Below are 18,965 nucleotides of genomic sequence, written 5' to 3'. Positions count from 1 at the left end.
ACTGTTTCTCTTGTCCATCCCATTCTTCACACACCTTCCTCTTGGTCACGAAACATCGCTACAACCTCTTCAGAAATGTCGCTCCTGCTCTTCCTTTTTTATCCTCCGGACCCTCCCTGGTTCCTCCACCTCGTCTGCGGTCTGTTTATCTGTTCCAGGATAATTCAGATCGCCCTCCCCCGCATCGGTATACAGGACGAGCCACTTCGTCAGAATTTAATGCACCGTAAAACGAGGGTTTTCCTTCCCTCTCGTCCCTTCTCTATCTTCGTGTCTCCCTGCACTTTCGAAGTCGCGACTGAATCCGCTTTATCATTACCACTGCAGTTGCAAGCGCGCGCCCGTGATTTTGCAAGCTCTCGTTGCCGAAGAAATCCGCTCGTGGGATGTAGCCGAGATAAGTAAAGCCGACGAAAGCCTCGACCCGCCCAATAGAAGTCGCGTTCGCCCATCCCGTAATGGGAATTCTACGAACTCGATGCATCATCATGAGATTCCATCGGTAATTTTTAACTTATTGTTATATATAGAAATCTTTGCTGAGAGAAGAGATTCATTTCAAAATGTCCCAGATATCTATTTTTGAGCGTAACTGTGAAAATATATACGTAATTATAAGAGAAAGAGAAAAAAAAACGTGTGGAAAAAATAGGAGCGTGTAATCATAATTTCTATGCTCTGAAACTTTTTTAGACTGAATCTTATTGTGAAGAGCGAAATCTCACTCTTGAAGATTGAAAATTGAGCCTCTCTCTTTCGAAACAGATTCAATTTTCATTTAAAGAAACTTATTTAGAAAGGTTTTAGAGAAAACAAATTATGATTACAGATTGCTATTTTTTTCTCACGTCTCTTTATTTTTTCTTCTCTGGAGAATGAAATTTCACTCCAAAGAATTTAGAGAGTACATGTTTGAGGTATACATTAGTATATTTGGAATAACTTGTATTGTGTTATTGATTTACGTATTCAAATACGATAAACGAGACTGAAATTTTTAAACTAGGGTCACTAATTAAATTGCATGATACACAGATCCTAATGGAGAAAACGGAAAAATATTTGCTCTCGGTATGTTTACATATGCGTAGGTGCGAATTCATACACGTTTGGATGAATACATATAAAAACTCGCAATTTGCTCCGGGCGCTCGTGTATGACGAATCGCTACTTTGTTTTGTAAAATTGGCAGGCAGATACTAAAATAATGGAAAAAAAAAAAAAACAAAGGGGATGGCGAAAGGAAAGAAAGGGTGAAATGGAAGAATAGCGCCTGGCGATAGAAATTCGAGGCAATCTATTCGGTAATTGAAGCTTCCATTATTTTTCTGGCAGAACTGCGTACAACCAACTCTTTTCGTCGATTCTCTTGTTTTCCGCGTTTCTCTGCATTTCGTAATAGCATGGATATAATTTTTTTTTAGGTTAATGTTTTTGAAATTGTATACTACGGAAAATTCAGCACCTTTTTGAAAGAAAAATGAACGATAAACGTCCTGCGACATGACGATTTAAATTAGAAAATTCTGTAATCTCTCGGTGAGATGTGAATCTCATAGAATGATTCCAAAAACAACACTAAGTTAGGCGTTTCCAATATCCACGACAAATATTTTTATTTTGCTATGAATAATATTTTCAACATATTTCTTATACATACATTTTGCGTATTTTTCGTTGTACGATACCACGCTATCCGATCATCAGAGGGTGTTTTTCTCTCGTTTAATAAATTAGTTCACTTGATCAGTAAAAGTATGACTCTTCATGCTTTTACGGTGTGCATTAACTTGTCAATTATTATTAAAGTAGATCTAATTCACGTGCTAATTACGTATATAATAGTATATATAATACTATTGGTTAACACATATCGTTAACGCATTAGACACATACACTATTCTATCAATTTAATATATCTACAAATATATAGATGGTGATTGTGTTAACTATATCATATTACCAAACTACCTTTGCTATAATACATGGTTTGTGTTGCAGTGCCTACATTGGGGGATGCAAACATGTAAATTAGATCAAATATATATAAAGAGATTGAACACAAAGTTAATTAATAATGCATTCCTAAATCAAAATACGTAAATATACATATCAGTATGTAATATGCAGAAATAAAATAAAAATACACGACGTACATGATCCGTTGTAGCATCTAAACTTCGTTGTAATGTCGTCTATTAATAATTCTCTTAAGCGCACTGTTAAGATCATTTTCAATACGATGCAAAATTAATCCTCGCATGTTCGGTACCGAGATTGAACTATGTTTTAGAGGACGGGAGGCAAGATTTCTGGATTGCAGCCTGCGTTTAACTGCAAGAACGATTCCGGGTAGCCCGAGCTACAAAACAGCGGCTAATCGGGGTAAGCTTGAAAAAAGTCACGGTGCCTAAGCGTGCCATTATATCAAGTAACATGCGGCCCTCGCGTTACAAGCTTGCATGCGCTTAATCACCGCGATCACGGCGAGATCGGCACGCACGCCGATAAAACGGGGGTGGCGCCTCGCGAAAAATATACCTCGCTCGCTAGATATTTCGGACGTTATCGTGAAGCGTAAGAGTTAGGGCACCAGATGCAATAAATACGGGGCGAGGAATTAGATTTGTGGAATTAGAAACGAGGACTTAGTTTTAATATATAGGAAAATATGTTTCAGTCCACGATAAATAAGTTAGTTTCGATACTGAAGAAAAAATTTACCAAATCTTAATACATATTTCTTTGAAATAGACAATTACTTACATAAATAAATATTTACTCAATAAAAAATAATAGTTAAATCACATTAATGATTTTTGTATTAAATAATTATATTGTATGTTTATATTTATTAAAAGTTTACTTAGGAATGTTTCAAATATTTATTAAAATTTAGTATTTTTTTTCAATGTACATATAATAAGATTTATAATGTAATGAAATAAAGTTCAATAATGGATAGTTTTTAAACTACAGGCTATCAAAAGTGATCTATGAACACTAGATATAGTTTTACACCTTAAATAGCTTAAAATCTATAATACATCATTGAGCTTTTGTCACATCTTTTGTTTATCACATTATAAGATATATTATACGTAAAAACTAATTTATTTCATCAGGATCTAATTTTCCATATAATTCGGGATCTTTATTATGAATCGCTTGACGCTTAAAAAACCTTCAGATATCAATTTTATCTTAACAATAATAATAAATTCTTTGACATTAATTCTGAATTTCTTTACGGTTGATAAACTTTAAGTATCAAAATATTTAATTCTAAATATTAAGAAGATGCAATAATGTCAATTTCATAAATATTTAACATTGGATATTAGCAAAGTGGAACAGCATCTTGAAATGTCTTCTATAAGAAAAAAAAAGCTTTATCAAAACGCAGCTTATCTAGCAGCTTTAAAAAAATTTCAAAAACAAGGATGGGATTTATGCATGTAAGTGTAATAACATCCGTCAATTATTTATTTCCTCGGTTTGACATTGAGAGAAATTGGAGGCTTCGTGGTAAAGTTCGCGTTACTTCTACGCACGCATCCATTTGGGACAACAATTAATTCAGTATTATCACGTGAGCTACGGCATCGCCGGAATTGTCCTGCCATCCAATTTCTAGAATCGTGCGTCGCACATTGCAATGTAATCCACCCATAGTGCGCGTGTAAGAGAGAGCAAGAGAGAGAGAGAGAGAGAGAGAGAGAGAGAGAGAGAAGTATATTGTACAAATATATATGTACTCCATGGACGACACTCATGCAGTACGAACGGCGAATATGTACAGCGTTGCGAGGGGATGTAAAACAGAGGGTTGGCGAGATGAAGGGACGAGGTAAAGGCGAGCAAACGAGAAACGGAGAAATGCGATTAAGTGACAGTAGTCGGCGGTACATTGCGCGTTCCGATCTCGACGATTGCCAAGCACGGGCGTCCCAACATCAACGGCCAATGTTGCCTCTAGAGTCGTCCATCCTATGCAAATTTCATTCCCGAAGTCAGCACTGTGCGGTCATCTCACGAGACGCTCGGTACTCGATTGCGTCGTAAGTGGGAACGATAGTCGAGAAAGTTTCGTAACTATTATCGTCGAACTGATTCGAGCTATAATTTAAAAAATAGTTTAAACATTCGAAGGGATTTCACGATTCTTCTTGATTTCGTTCTTATTTGCATTATTTGTATATCTCTTTATTTGCATCCGTAAATATTCGCAATACATTTTTCTTAAGAACTGATCAATTTAGCGCGCAGAGAATCGAGAGTCAAAGTCCACGCCGGCATTCTCAGATTTGAAGTTACAGGGGTTGTCATATATTGTCGTATACATACAATGAATAGGGAGTCATGTAACATAGGCGTGCAGTTTCTCATCTCGCCATCGCCGTCCTACTTTCGTTCGCATTTCCTCGCACAGAGAGACACAATAATTTTCTTAGCAGTCGCGTAAACGACAGGATAAGTGGGTTAAGCCTCTAAAGCGATGACATAGCGGCAATAAAATCGGTCGATATGCGGAGGAAGTACGATATTTATATAACATAATATATTTGTGATGTGCATTATATATAGATATGTATATGTATATATGTACAAATAATACCTAGGCGAACGCCACTTCGCGTTAAGATGTCGCCACCCCGAGCCGGGACTGCCGTACTGCAACAGATACCCGAAACATTGTCATCATATGCGTTTAGCAACCATGAAAAAAAAAAAAGTACTCTATCGTTCCGAGATGCATGCCGGTAAAGAGTACGCAAGAAAACAGACACGAACGTGTCGCTCGACCTGCATCGCATCCGAGAGGTGCAAATCTTTTATTTCTTTTTTTTACGATTTCTACTCTCTTTCTACACTTTAAAAAATATAAGTGTGGATATTTAACATCATAGTTGATTTTCACATTCATTGAGAAAAAATATAGTTAATTTTAATAAATATTTTAACAATTTGATTTAACAATTATTTTTTTTATTTAACAAATATTTACTGTAAGTAAATATTTAGCCAACTAAACATTTACTTACAGTAAGTAAAAATATTTGTTTAATAAAAAAAACGATTGTTAAATCAAATTAACATTTCTTGTATCAAATAAATATATCTTTATATTTAAATAAATATTTAATTGGCAGTATTCTAACTAAATATTTATTAAAATTGACTATATTTTTTTTCAGTACAGTGTTAATAAAACAGTACTGAGAATTTAACACAATGAATTTTTTCACCATGAATTTTTAATCTTCGTCTACAGCAACATTTGAACCCAAAGCGAAAATTTTAAACAATTGATATAATTTACACGAATGATGTTGAGATTCTAAATTGTAAGTAAAAAGCTTTGAACGTTTCTGTATCAATTATTGTAAAGCGAAAGTTTTCATTTTGAACTTCAAATAGGACAATTTTAAATGCATAGAATAGTTTTTATAGCTACTCTCTAAATTCTGTGGAATCTAACTCTAAAGAATAAAAATTGGGCTAATTTTGAAAAAAAGTGCTCAATTTTCAATCTTTAAGAATGAGATTTCACTCCATTATATTTTCAAAAATTTTAATGTAAATTTCTCTCATTCATTAATAAAACTATAATAAAGTATAAAATAAGGTCGATTAATTTTACTAAAATACATGGTAAAAATTTTTTAAATATTGTATATTGAAAATTGTATATAAAATATTGTACACCGCAACTACCATATTTTCGGGATAAATTTTAAAATAAAATTCTCTCTCGTGTATCAACACCAACACAGTAAAAATAAATATCAGTGTTAAATCTATGATTATATTTTTTAAAGTGTATAACTGATAATATCTGAAGGAGAAAAACTTCTCTCTGCTGCAGATTTATACAATTTTCTCTCAATATCTTTTTCTTATTTTTACGAAACTATTACTGTGCTAAATTTCTTTTCGCGGACTTAGCTTCGTGTGTCATTTTTCTGAAAAGAAAACGCGACACGACAATCGTAAAACTGATCGCCGGACAATTCTCAAAGTTGATTGGCGAATAGCGACATGTGATAACGCGCGGAACGATTGCTCGTTACTGAGCAAAAGGCAACATTACTTGATTGAAGGGACGTACTATTCGAAACGCGCGGCCATAATCCGTGCCGTAAAATAGTAATCCTGCCGCATAACAGGAATAATAGGAACGAAAACGTGAAACACTCTCGCGGATCACCGAACGCGAGTTGCTTTTTAATTGTCTCTCGTACATTCGACCCCGCCAAATTGTTTCGAGTAAAATGGCGAATTCTGTCGCTGGCATCGCAATTTCCTTTTTACACCGCTCTCGATTAAAACGCCGATTTTATCAGTTTTCACTATCAAATTAGAAACTCGACTCGAAAATGTGTAAGCTTTTCTTCAAGGTTATATATAATATATCTTATAATGAGAGAGAAGTTTTATTCTCGGTTCATCACGAGTAAAGTGGCGTCTACAATGAAATTTTAAAACATAAAATTTAAACTTTGAGACGTCTTAAATTAAAGTAAAAAAATTGATCATAGTCGATTGTTCTCCTCACATTCGACTGATCCATTTCTTCAGGCTTAAGATTTAAAGCTTAAGTTTTACGCTTTAAAATCCCACTTAAAGTAAACATACGATCTTTTATGTTTCAATTTAGCGTACATAACACTTACAATTATAGAACAGGAGTACAAGACAAAGTATCAACTAACTATTACCTATTATTAGGGAAAGTTCTTGGCAACATGTATAACTACGATACAACTTTAATTACTTTCCATAAACAGTACAGCAGTTGGCTTCGTCTATATACTCTTGTTTTTAGCGATGATGATAATCGGATGTATCACATGTCTTTCTTCTATTTTTTCGTGCACCTCTCATTTTTCGCATTTCGGTCGAGAGACGTGGCATGCCTCGAAATGCATGCAATTATGCACTAGTCTCGCGAGCTGCTCTCGCATATCGACGTTAAGAGCCCTCACCTGACGTGCAATCATATCCCGCAGGGAAAAATCGCGCGGCAGAAAATTTTCGCAATTTATCCCTTTATCCGCCGAATCGTTTTCGCGGTTGGTAATCTGCCAATTCGTAAATTATTCTCGCATGTCTAATAGCATTGAGCGGAAATTTAAAAGCCTCGTAATTTATCGACGGTAAGCGTGCTTGTCCCGATTGCGTTCCATTAAATTTTTTTGCTCAGCGTGCCTTTACAGACGGGACAACAAAGGACCTCTGGCATCTAAAGATTTAATATGCATTTGCGAACGTAACAGCGACGGAACTCGCGCGGAAATGCAAAGAGCAGCTCGATAACGAGTCGTAAATTTTATGATTGAGTTAGTAGAGAAAAAAAAAAAACGTTTCTTGTAAAACTGGCAAAGATACACAACGCAGCGCAGCATTGTTGTTAATCATCAGACAGATGTGAGAATCATTAATCCAATTACACACAAATTCTCATCAGATTTCATTCCCAGAGGAACATTTTTAATCTACACCGCGATAGAGAAAAATCACAGGTGAGCGGAAACTGGTTTAGATGAACTGGGAAGATTTAGATGCTGCGAGAAAAGATCTTTCAGAGAAGCGTTACAAAATAAAGTTTTGACATGAAAAAAAAAAACAATTCTGCTGAAGTATCTAAAAATTTAGCTAGATACAGATAAAAATAATCTTTTTGGATTATCAAAATATCTCCATTATAGTATGATGAGAAATACTGCAAAAAGTTTGACAGTAACCAGTTTGAGCTCCAACTTTTTTATTTACTGATTAATTCAAAGTACTAACAATTCAAAGTACTAATTAATTAAAAGTGATTTAAAACTTAATTTCATTTAATAATAATTGTGTTTTATAGCTATACATATAATCAGTCATCAAATTGATGTTTTATTATTATTAATAATTTTAAAAATGACTATAAAACCATCAGTTTAATCATAGTTAACTAACCATAGTTAGAAAAACACAATTTTTACATTATCATTAAGTCTAATTACAAATTAATAAGAAAATACAACTAAGATGAACATCCTATATCATATTTTTGTAGCAACAAAACTATTTTTCTGATCTGTATTTAGCTAAATTTTAGATATTTTAGCAAAATCGTATTTCCACTGTCAATGTTAAAATTTTATTCGCAAAGTAAAAGACAAATCGCGCAAATATAATCTAAATATCTGCGGACGTTCTTTCACTGCAAATTTCTAAATGGTCGATAAGCGAACGGACGGTTTAAATCGAAAATTATTGTAATTGTTCCGCGTTAAATCCTCCCCGATAATCCGTACGGGGCGATCGGAAAGTTATTTGATTCTAGCGTAAAACAAAAGCGACATTGATAATGATACCAAATAAATGTACATTCTCCTTTTTTTCCGCATGAATTTGTAGAATACTAAAGCAACGTAAAGCGATCACTATCTTAATTAAAAGCCCATAAAACCCATACCTCAGCAATGTAATAGCCGCGCTGTTATTTACAGTTTATTCTAGGTTTATTTCGGACGCGAAACTCTAAAGGCGATTTACGAGCGAGATCTTTCCGTCACCGTATAAATTCCATTGCATAACGCAACCCGTTCCCATCGACAATTAACATTTCACGGTACGTGGGAGTACCGTGCGGAATATTATTTTAAAAGACCGCGTAATCCGCGAATAAATATTAGCAATTTTGCGCCGGGTGTGCGAACATTCGCGGGCTCATTAACGCGGCTCTCGCGTCGTTAATCCCCGATGAAAGAGTGGATTGTTCTCTTTCGCAGTCCCTACAATTTGCATTTTAAAAATAACGCCGCCGTACACCACGCGTCGTTTTGTCATCGTTATGACACCCGGCGCCGATCTGCATTAAACACTTCATAAAATCTCATGCGAGTAAAACACGATAATACACACGCAACTCGAGCACAGAGTTAGTAAAATTTTAAAGTCAGACTCAATTAATGAAAGAAAAAATCCTGAGAGCAACCTTAAAAATAAGACCCCGACGAATTCCACGAATTAATGATAATTAATGTCGTATTTCGGTATCTCGGAATTTGCAAATCTCGAGATTTTTAACGCGAATAAAAGAAAAATATTCAAGAATTGATTAAATTGCATAAAATTTTTTGAATTACAAAAATTTAAAAAATATTAAAAAGTTTATCGATATGCTTTCATAAAGCTTCACGTGTTATTAGATACACATTATTTCGAAAGGAAAGAAAAAGAAAATTATTCATCCTTTTTACAGGAAAGGTTTGATTAGACTCGTTAGTCGGCCTCTCTGAAGGATAAGCGTGTATAATTAAACGGTACTCGAGCCAAAAAAGATCCCCGCGAATAGCTTGGACGCGATTCACTCGGTATAAGACGTCAGTCAACTTCGGTTGCGCCAACGTCGGCGTGTGTTAGACTGTCTTCCAGCTGACGGGTTAATGCCGACAGGACGTCACGTGAGGCGAATAAAGCTCCTAGGAACCTCGGCTCCCGTGGAAATTAACGCGTCACGACTTCATCGGGTTTGATAGGACGCGTCTAAACCTCATTGCATCGCTTGTCGAGGCAGGTGTAGCTATAAGTAATAATGATGCTGCGCGTGAATCAAACCGCACGATGCACGAAAAGTCACGCAATCTACGTCACAATTCGATGAACGAAAGTTAATATCTGATTCAATATATTCGGCAACGATTACGGAGAAAAATGTAAATATGTGCTACACGTAGAAAAATGTTTGTTGAATTAATTGAGATTCTAGTGAAAAATGAATGATCCAAAATTCTGGTTAAATCTATTAGAGTTCTGATTAAATCCACTAGAATTCTATATAAGATAATCAATTCAGAACTTCTTTTAAAACTCAAAAAAGTGATCTTACAGTTATAGTGAAAATTATCCAAGTCCAAAAAATTAGCTAAAATAGATAAATTTCTCATAACTACTGCAATATTGGATATATATTGCATCTAATCATATAGATGACAAAGATAGAATTTAGATTTGTGCTATAAATTCTATGCATATGTTAAATATAAAAAAATAGAGATAATTCTAGCTGAAGCAACAAAATATTTTTTTGCGTATTGATTAAATCTACTAGAATTCTAGTATTTTTCAGAAATCTAGTAGATTTAACCAGAAATCATTCCTTTTTTCTAGCCAGAATTCCAATTAATCCAATCAAATATTTTTTTTCATGTACAATTTTAATAAATTTTATGGAATTGGCAAATTTATTATAGGAACATATGCGTATTTATGTAAAATTTATTTTACTTTTCTGATAAATGAACGTTACATAGAGCTATACTGTAAGGTACATCTTTTACATTTCGTAAAGTAAATCTATAAATATATAAATTACAATACATCTCTCAATAAAATTTATTTTATCGACGAGTATTTTTTGCCTAAACGTTTACTTTACTGCATGGTAAAAAATACAAGTGAATAAAGTCTTGGAAGTTTTTCGTGCTTATCAGTGTTTATCTTGAAAATAATAATAATTTACTATCTGTAAGATAATAATCATTTGGACGGATCTACTACAATCGTATAAATATACTCTTTATCTTACATCTCTGATATTTTTAGACAAGTAAAGTTGGTCATAAGTTCGGCAAAAATAGCCAGAATATTTTTACTATATAGTCTTGTAAAATAAAAATTACTTAACCATTTTTCTCCGTGAGAAATATGATTTATTATATTGATTTTATTTTGCTTCCGAAAGAATAAGACATTGCTATTTGCATTTATATCCGCGATCGCATGACTTCCGAAAATAAGACGTCGAGATCGAATCCGTCTCCAAGAATGTATAAGACGGAATGACGCAAATGCAAAACCATCGCTCTGTTCGTGCTTTGTTCCTCAAACGATCCGACGAGTATTCCTTTCGCGACCGTGTTTGAGCGATTGTATGCTTTTCTCGCGGTGCGACTTGTCTAAAAAGCTGTGTTAGTGAAGCAAAAATAGCATTGGCGTTGGTTAAACCTTCCCCGTAAGGAGAAAGGAAGTGCGGTTCATTCGGCTGATGGTCTACCACACAACGGGTAGCTACCTTTCATTGAATCAAGGCAGGTTTCCTGTGGTTCATGTTAAAGAATCGGAACTGTAGCCGCAGCGTTAGATCTTTCCGTACTGTTGGGAAAGAATAGGTGTCGTGAGTATTAAAAACATATATCGCTTGGATTCGCAGAATCACGCACTGAAAGAAAAAGTTTGATAATAGCGTCAAATCTTGAGTGAATTAATGCCAATCAAATTTCTCTCTTCGGTTAATGTAATCAAAATAATTTTACTTTCCTAATTATTTAGTAATTACCATATATAATAATATAATCAACCGTTTGATAATATCTATTAAATATTTAAGACAATAAAAGTATTTTTGATTATATTAATCGAATATTATTTTACTCAATATTGATAGCTATTATCAGATTTTCTTCAATGCAGCAAACATTTAAAATAAAAGAGATCTCGGGGCACTCGACCGGCAAGATATGAGGCCTATTCTTTTTAGTTGAATTTCTTGCATAGCTCATCTCTTTTTCTTTCCTCTGTATTGAAGAAGAAAAAGGAAAATGAACTGTGCAAGAAGTTCAGATAAACAGAACATCAATTATCTATAATTAATTTTAAATTAATTTTAAATAAACACTGACACTCAAAAGTACTCAATAGAAACTTTCTAAAAATGAAAAATGCACGTCAACAATGTCGTTTGAAATATCGAGAATCGACATGAGCTTTTCATTTCAATCTTGCGAGTCGAGTAGACTATTACAACATGATATCGACACCGTTTGCAGTAAAAGGGATGCAAATGCGTCGTGACACACCTGAACACCTACATATGCATATCAAATAAATAAAGGGGACTGGCATATATGACATATAGAACACGGGGGAACTGGCGGCCCATCGATTCTGTCTATGCAAAATGCAATCTCGTCAAGGTACGCCGGGTTCGAACAATGAAACCTAGATTCTCATCATCCACGTGTCGTATGTACTGTGATAGTATGTTAAAGTGTTAAAAGTAAAAAAAAAAGTCGAACTTAAAAAGAAAGTTGAACGAAAAAAGAGCAAAGGGAAATGATGCCGACAATGCAAAATGAAATCGTGCGGGTCGGATTTGCGAGAGGGATGCAATGTTAGTTATATATTCGGTCTTTGAATCGCGTGATCCTATTTCAGGGAATGTAGAGAATAAATCGTTGCATTCGCTTAGTAATTAGACTTGAGAAATAATTATTGTTACACGTGACACTTTTTTCACAAAAGTTTTAAATCATAATGCATATAAAACGCAAAACAGCAAACAATTCTTGTTTCTAACGTTCATTTAAGTAACAAGAATCAGTAAGATTCAAGATTGTCATGATAACTAAGAATTCGTCAAATTGATCCATTCCTTTGCACTCATTAAAAAAATATATACATATATGAAATGATACTTTATATCTCTATTGAAGAATCGAGATTTCGCAGGAGCTAATATTCCACACACAAGATTTCTTAATGTTAAGAATATATTAAAACAAATTTTTCAATATGTTAACTGACTATATAGAGAAGTTCTCGAAATTCCTAGAAATTCTTCATCTTGTAGCCAATTAACAAAATTTAAAAAAATATGTCAAATAAAACGTACGACGAAATAAAATATTAGAGTGCAAAGGGTTAATCGAAATATTAGAAATAAGTTATAAGAAACAAGTTATGGGGAAAGAGCTCATTTTTTACAAGAAAGCTACTCACTGCGCTGTAACAGCGCTACGCTCTATTTTTTAAGTCATCTGCGGGAAGAACGGTGAAAACTGCAGGACCACCAGCGATCGCTACATGCTTAGCTCGTTCCATAGGTTCCACACGACAAACTAGCCAGATAAACGAATCGATTAAAATCAATGATAATCTAAATCGTTTGCTCAAATTGCGGGAATTTTTGAGACTCGACAGAACAATGCAGAATAAAACAGGATTTCATAATTCTTATAATTTCTGTAATTTTTGTAAGGAATTTTTCGGAATTGTGATAAAAATGTACGAGAGCATCGGTCTCTGCGAACACTGAGAAAAAATAGTTGATCCAAAACATGACTATAAATTATAGTTAAAATATAGTAGCTACAACCATTTTATGGTAATAATAATTATAATTTATAATCAATTTCAATGCTAATTATATATATATATATTTGTTGATAGAACTATATATATATAGAGTTATTATTTCTAATATTATAACAATAATAATTATAATTATAGAGCAGTAATTACAAATCAACAACTTTCTCTCAGTGAAAATAATTTTTGTAATGATATATACTATAAAGGAAAAGAAAGGGAGAATACGGTTTTGATTATAATTTAGATAATTAGGTTGCAATTTCGTTTGGAAATTAAATTGATTTAATTTCCCGTTTCTACTAATATCGTTTAATTTTAAACTTGACTCAATTAACTTTTCATCTTTTTCTAAGAATTAGAAAAGTATGAAGAGTAAGTTAAACCGAAATTAAAATTTAATCTATTGATAGAATCGAGCATTAATAATGCGATAAAATAATGCGAATATCGTTTGTTAATGTGCTTAGCAGTGCTATTTGACAATAAGCGATAACGTGGTAAATTATCAGCACAACTTAAGCGTATCAATTGCAAAAATAAATACTTCGTCTTGTTAAATAATCAAGAGCATGAAATGGCTGTGCCATTTAACGTAATTGATTAAGCGTAAGTTCGATGATTAGTCGAGTTACAAGTCGTTTGATTAAAGACTTAAAGAAAATTGGTCACTATAAATTCATACCAAATTAAACTACCCTAATCTTCGCTTCTTTGTGCTTCACTGAAAATTGAAAAACAAGCAGATCATCATGTGGTGCACCGCTTAATACATTTTTTTTTATTTGTATCTTTAATAAAAGCGCGGGAGGACAAGATATAAATTAAACAGGGAGTAATAAAAAAAACAGAGTAAAATAATAGTAAAGTAATAATAAAGGGATTCAAAACATAACGTGAGAGGTAGCTATGTTATTCGAGGAAAAAAACAGCGTTTTTCAAATAAAAATGAACATTTTTAAGATATTTTATATATCTTCATAAATCTTACACATATTTTCAATAATTTTAAACTAAGGATTTGAAAAACACTGTGTCAGAAATTAGAAAATTCCATACTTAAACAAGAGACAAGCTGGGAAATCTCATAATTACCTCTATATGTCACTAACTAGAAAAGTAATAAATGAATATAGCGGGATGAATGGATGAATGATGAAATGTACTAAGTAAAGCGCTATTTGAAACTACGAAGCAGATTCGGAAAGGTTAGAAGCATTTCGTCACGTGGTCTCCATAGTCCCCCATACAATTGCTCCCATCTAAATGAAAAATTAATAGTACAATTATAATCGTGATAGAAACAATGGTATCTACGTAATGCGTTCGTGAAACGCTTCATTGCGCTGCTAACGTAATTTGTGACACCTGTTCAGATTATTATGCGGTGACCCGTGAATGGAGCGTCGCACTTGACGTAAAAGTGTAGAATAATTATTTCAACCTTCTAAGACATACACATATAGCTACTTCTGTAATGATATCCCTATCAAAATTCTATCATAATTCATGCTAAAATATAATTAGAAGCGATTGTTTACGTTTGTAATTGGCTACGCAAGTACATAAATTAATGCTAATTATCTTCGATCAATGCTAATTACTTCTAAAACACTTTTTTCATTCTTAAAAGTACATTTTTTTGTTCTGTATAAGCTACTTGAGCTATAATGAATATTATTAATCATATCGACATCGCGGTATCCTTTTATACTTACTCCTATCGATGTTGCGTTGCAGATGCGCAGCTACGCGATGTCTAGCGTCATTGAACTCCAGATGCAACCCGAGTCGCAACAACGTTGGGTTTTGTTCTACCAATTGTGTGATTTCCATCTCAATTTTGTTACCCAATACTTGTGACCTCTGAAAAATAATGCGAATATTTCGTTAGATCTTATTATCGCTGTTCTTGCAGAAAATATTTGTGCACGTAAGTTTATATGACAGTCTACCTGATTCGAACATCGGAATTCTTCGATTGATTTTGTTTTAAGGAGGGATCTGATCAGCCTTACTATCACAGGCGGGCTTATGAAATTTGTTTCCACACTGAAGAAAAATATTTTTTTACATTAAAGCAATGAGAAATTAACAACATATAAATTTGATGCATAAAATATATCGTTTTGTGCATACTTGAGTACTCTGAGTGTCGAATTCTTCTCTATGGCATCGGCTAGTCGTTGCGCGGTCTTGTCATTGAGTCCAACGTTGGTTAAACTTAGCGATTCGAGATGTGTGTTCATTTCCAAACCTTCGAATAACTGCATGAATTTTTCGTCCGAAATATTCTGTAACAAAACCAGCGTTAATTTAGCATGAAACATAATTCTCTTCTTACAATAAGTATAATCGATGATACTTACTTTAATATTGTTCCAATTTAAATCAGTTAGAGAGGAATCATCGTCTCGCACTTGTTTAATGGTAGCGTCAACGTCTGTATCATTAGGCGGTTCCATCGGATAAATTTTCGGTTGACTAGCCTTCGTCACACCGTCCCAACCAAGTCCAACTGGCTGTCCAGAATTCAGTAGAGACGCGTGATACTGATCTTGATTCATCATAGAATGAAATCCAAGAATAGCTGGATGGAAAAGATAGTCTCGATTATTTATCTTTCTATTCTGATACAAAAGGCTTTCAGAAAAGATCAATTTTCTTACCAGCAAGATCAATGATTTCTTCTTGGGTGGCAGCCGAAAGCGCTTGTTCATACTCTTCACCAAGATCTATCGCGATCTGCTCGTCTGCCTCCTTTTCTTTCGTGTTGTCTTGTGGCGGAGGTACCCACTAAAACAAATAAATAATATTATATTATATGATGTATATATAATTCGCTTACTAATATATTATGCAAAATTTATTTTATTAGTATTATTCAATTAGACTATGGCGGAAAAACTTTTATGAAAATCTACAATACAATCTGTGTAGATTGAGACAAGATCTTAAAAATTATTAGTTTATCGTAAATATTCATAGTGGAGCTGCGATATTTGTATAAAAAAACCTAGAAATCCTCCACCCTCAAATAACGCCATTCTATGTACCACTAGGAATATCTATGAAAAGTTAAGAATTTTTAAGATCTTGTCTCAATATATGTAGTTTTTCTGTAATCTTTTTGTAAATTTTTTTTCACCAGGAAATGTTGACTTCAGCTCTTTTATATTTCTTTTCCAACTATAACCTCAAATTTAGGCTTCAAGACTAGGATTACTTAACTATCATCCATATATTTCGTGTTGATAGAAAAATAACATAAATAAAAAATTAGCATTTTTTAGATAATAAAAATAAATCAACTCTAAAAATTAATATATTCTTGTAGAAAAGACACATTTGTACAATAGCTAATTTATATGGAAAAGTGCACAACTCTAATAAAAAGTGAAATTGACATGACACTAAAGTTGCAATGTTCAAATTTGAAAAATTCATGATATAATTTCAAAGAATACATTCTAATTAAAAATATAACATGGAAAGAAAATCAAGTTATAGAAATTGTATATTAATTACTCTAATTAAAACATGTCTAATTAAAACATTTTATAATTAAAACATTTAGAATTTCAAAAAGACTACTGAAAAGTTTCTAATTTTGAGATGTCATTTTTCTGCCAATGCAACGATTTGTGGGACATTACTGATACTCACTTTCTTGCCCCTAATTACACCAGGTACATATGGCTTCAGTTCTGGAATATCAGGTGTCTCTAAAGCTTGTTTGTTGATATGCTCAATGAGCTTCTTGCGATTCAATGGCCCTGTAGGACTTTTATTGCATTCATAACTGCAACGTTGTGAGGGCGGCATAAAACTGTCCTATATAAATGTAACATAGATTCAGTATCCCAAAGGAAATAAATATAATAAAATAAATATAATAAAACAGTATTTTTAAGTAAACAGACTTACATCAGGATCCACTTCCTTGGCCAATATATTGAGCTCCTCTGGCGTAAGCTCTGCCAGCAGTTGATCCACGTCAATGTCATCATACTCGCTCAGATCCTTGCCGTACAGCTTGGCCGCTGTCGTCATGGTGGTTGTCTTGGTCGATGAAGAAGTCTGTAAATCATCCCATGGTGACTGGTCAACAACTGAGTGTCTCCTCGACATTTTACAAAATTCTAGCCTATTCCCGATAAACTATTCTGTACTATTCGCGCAGAAATTAAGTATTATCTCAACTAATTTCTCCCTCTCAAATCTCATGCAATAATCGTTCAGTGATAAGCGGTCAAGACAATACAATCGCGTGATAAAACGTTTCTGCGGATAGCGATCTCGGTAACGCGAGCAAAGAGAGGGAAGGCCGTTATCGACGTCTTGTGCTAATTATTACGGCGCCCGTCGGTCGACCGGAATCAATTATTCAAAGGGCGCGTTGTCGGCGAGGGTACAAAAGGCCGTCGACACGGACCGCGCCCGCTCCGCGAGGGTCGTCGACGCGACCGACTTCTCTTATCACGGAGGCGTTATCAGCCAGAGCAGAGCCGGCCGTTCGATCGCGATCGACTGATCCAAACGTATCGATGTGCCCGGCGTTTAAATTCGGCGAGCGTCCAATGTGGCTGATGCCCTCTGACCCAGATAATTCAGGATCGATTTTCATTGACAAGTTGCGTGCCAAAATTAACGGCGATGATGTCAATCTCGACCGAAACGACCCGGCCGACGGGCCCCGTTTCGGGGGCTTACTCGATGACGCGTCGCGGTGTCACTGCGGATGGGCGTACCGTGTGCCGTCACCCGTCGTGTGGATGCAAGAATTCAGAGACCGCTCCGGAGGAACCTCACCTGCCTCACGAATCTCACGTACACGGGATCACACTCCGAAATCTAATATTCACAGACGCGAACGTCCCACTATTCTCACTGATGACACTGACCAGCCCACCAGCGGCAGCGCCCTTTAATGCAGACAACGCGATTGCGCGACGACCGATCCTGCGTCTGATAAAACTTGTCCAGATTCCAGAATTCTCAAACGGGAGGCGTGACGATTTTTATTCTCGTTTAAACGGATGTAAACAAGGGGTTACTGTCTCTGTTCTCTGGATGCAGTTACGGAGACGGATGCGATTTTAACTGTGCGTCAACTGGCGACAACTTGGACAACTGCACTATTGCACGCGACGCTGGAAGATGTTACGACGAATGGAGTATATCGAGTATACCTTGAAGCGAAAGCGGGAGATTTGAAGTGACGTGACAACAAGTCGTAATAGTCGTATTACACGAATATAGATGCCTTTCAGAAATAATATTGAATGTTTAACGTTTAAACAGTGTTAAAATGTTAAATTATAATTATAATTTGTATAATTTTAATTTGTATAATTATAATTTGAGTTATTTCTAATCATTTTTAGATCCACCGCTCCTTAATATACATATGTCATTAATTTAACTAATAGAGTCATTAATTAAACAATTTAATTTTTAAAAATACAAATTTGATTCAAATTAATTTTATTATTTATTAGTTATAAATTTACGTGAATAATGTTTAGTTTGAATTTAATCACAGAAATGGATTGATTAAACTTTTAGACATGAAAGTTAAAAAATAACAAAATATTGTTTCAATCAAGAGTTTTGTCATTGCTTCTTTGATGCCTAATAATAAATGAGAGACGAAAATATACATATTATTTATACATATTATATAATATTTTATTATTTATTATTTATGTATAATAATATATTAATAATTATATAAGAATCATGCAAAAATTCCACAAAATTATTGATTTTTATAATTTTTAAATTTTATACTGAAAAAAATATAGTCAATTTAATAAATATT

The 18,965-nt window shown here is 34.1% G+C and overlaps 1 protein-coding gene across 1 annotated transcript in view; it reads right to left on the bottom strand.

Annotated features, from left to right (window-relative positions):
- Positions 1-12,787: 12,787 nt before the first annotated feature.
- The window catches only part of LOC105617822 (tropomodulin), a 52,645-nt gene continuing 46,467 nt past the window's right edge, over positions 12,788-18,965 (bottom strand). Inside the window, exons 2-9 of the mRNA XM_012199375.1 lie at positions 17,069-17,221; positions 16,808-16,975; positions 15,811-15,937; positions 15,511-15,731; positions 15,281-15,435; positions 15,097-15,193; positions 14,860-15,007; positions 12,788-12,891 (exon numbers count right to left, since the gene is read on the bottom strand). Coding sequence (XP_012054765.1) covers positions 12,788-12,891; positions 14,860-15,007; positions 15,097-15,193; positions 15,281-15,435; positions 15,511-15,731; positions 15,811-15,937; positions 16,808-16,975; positions 17,069-17,194 — 1,146 coding nt within the window. The 5' untranslated portion in view covers positions 17,195-17,221. The remainder of the gene's footprint in view (positions 12,892-14,859; positions 15,008-15,096; positions 15,194-15,280; positions 15,436-15,510; positions 15,732-15,810; positions 15,938-16,807; positions 16,976-17,068; positions 17,222-18,965) is intronic.

This window comes from Atta cephalotes, assembly GCF_000143395.1.
Source record: "Atta cephalotes unplaced genomic scaffold scaffold00014, whole genome shotgun sequence".
Taxonomy (NCBI): Eukaryota; Metazoa; Arthropoda; class Insecta; order Hymenoptera; family Formicidae; genus Atta; species Atta cephalotes.
Note: the sequence above shows the minus strand (reverse complement) of the source record. Positions and strands in the feature narration are given on the sequence as shown.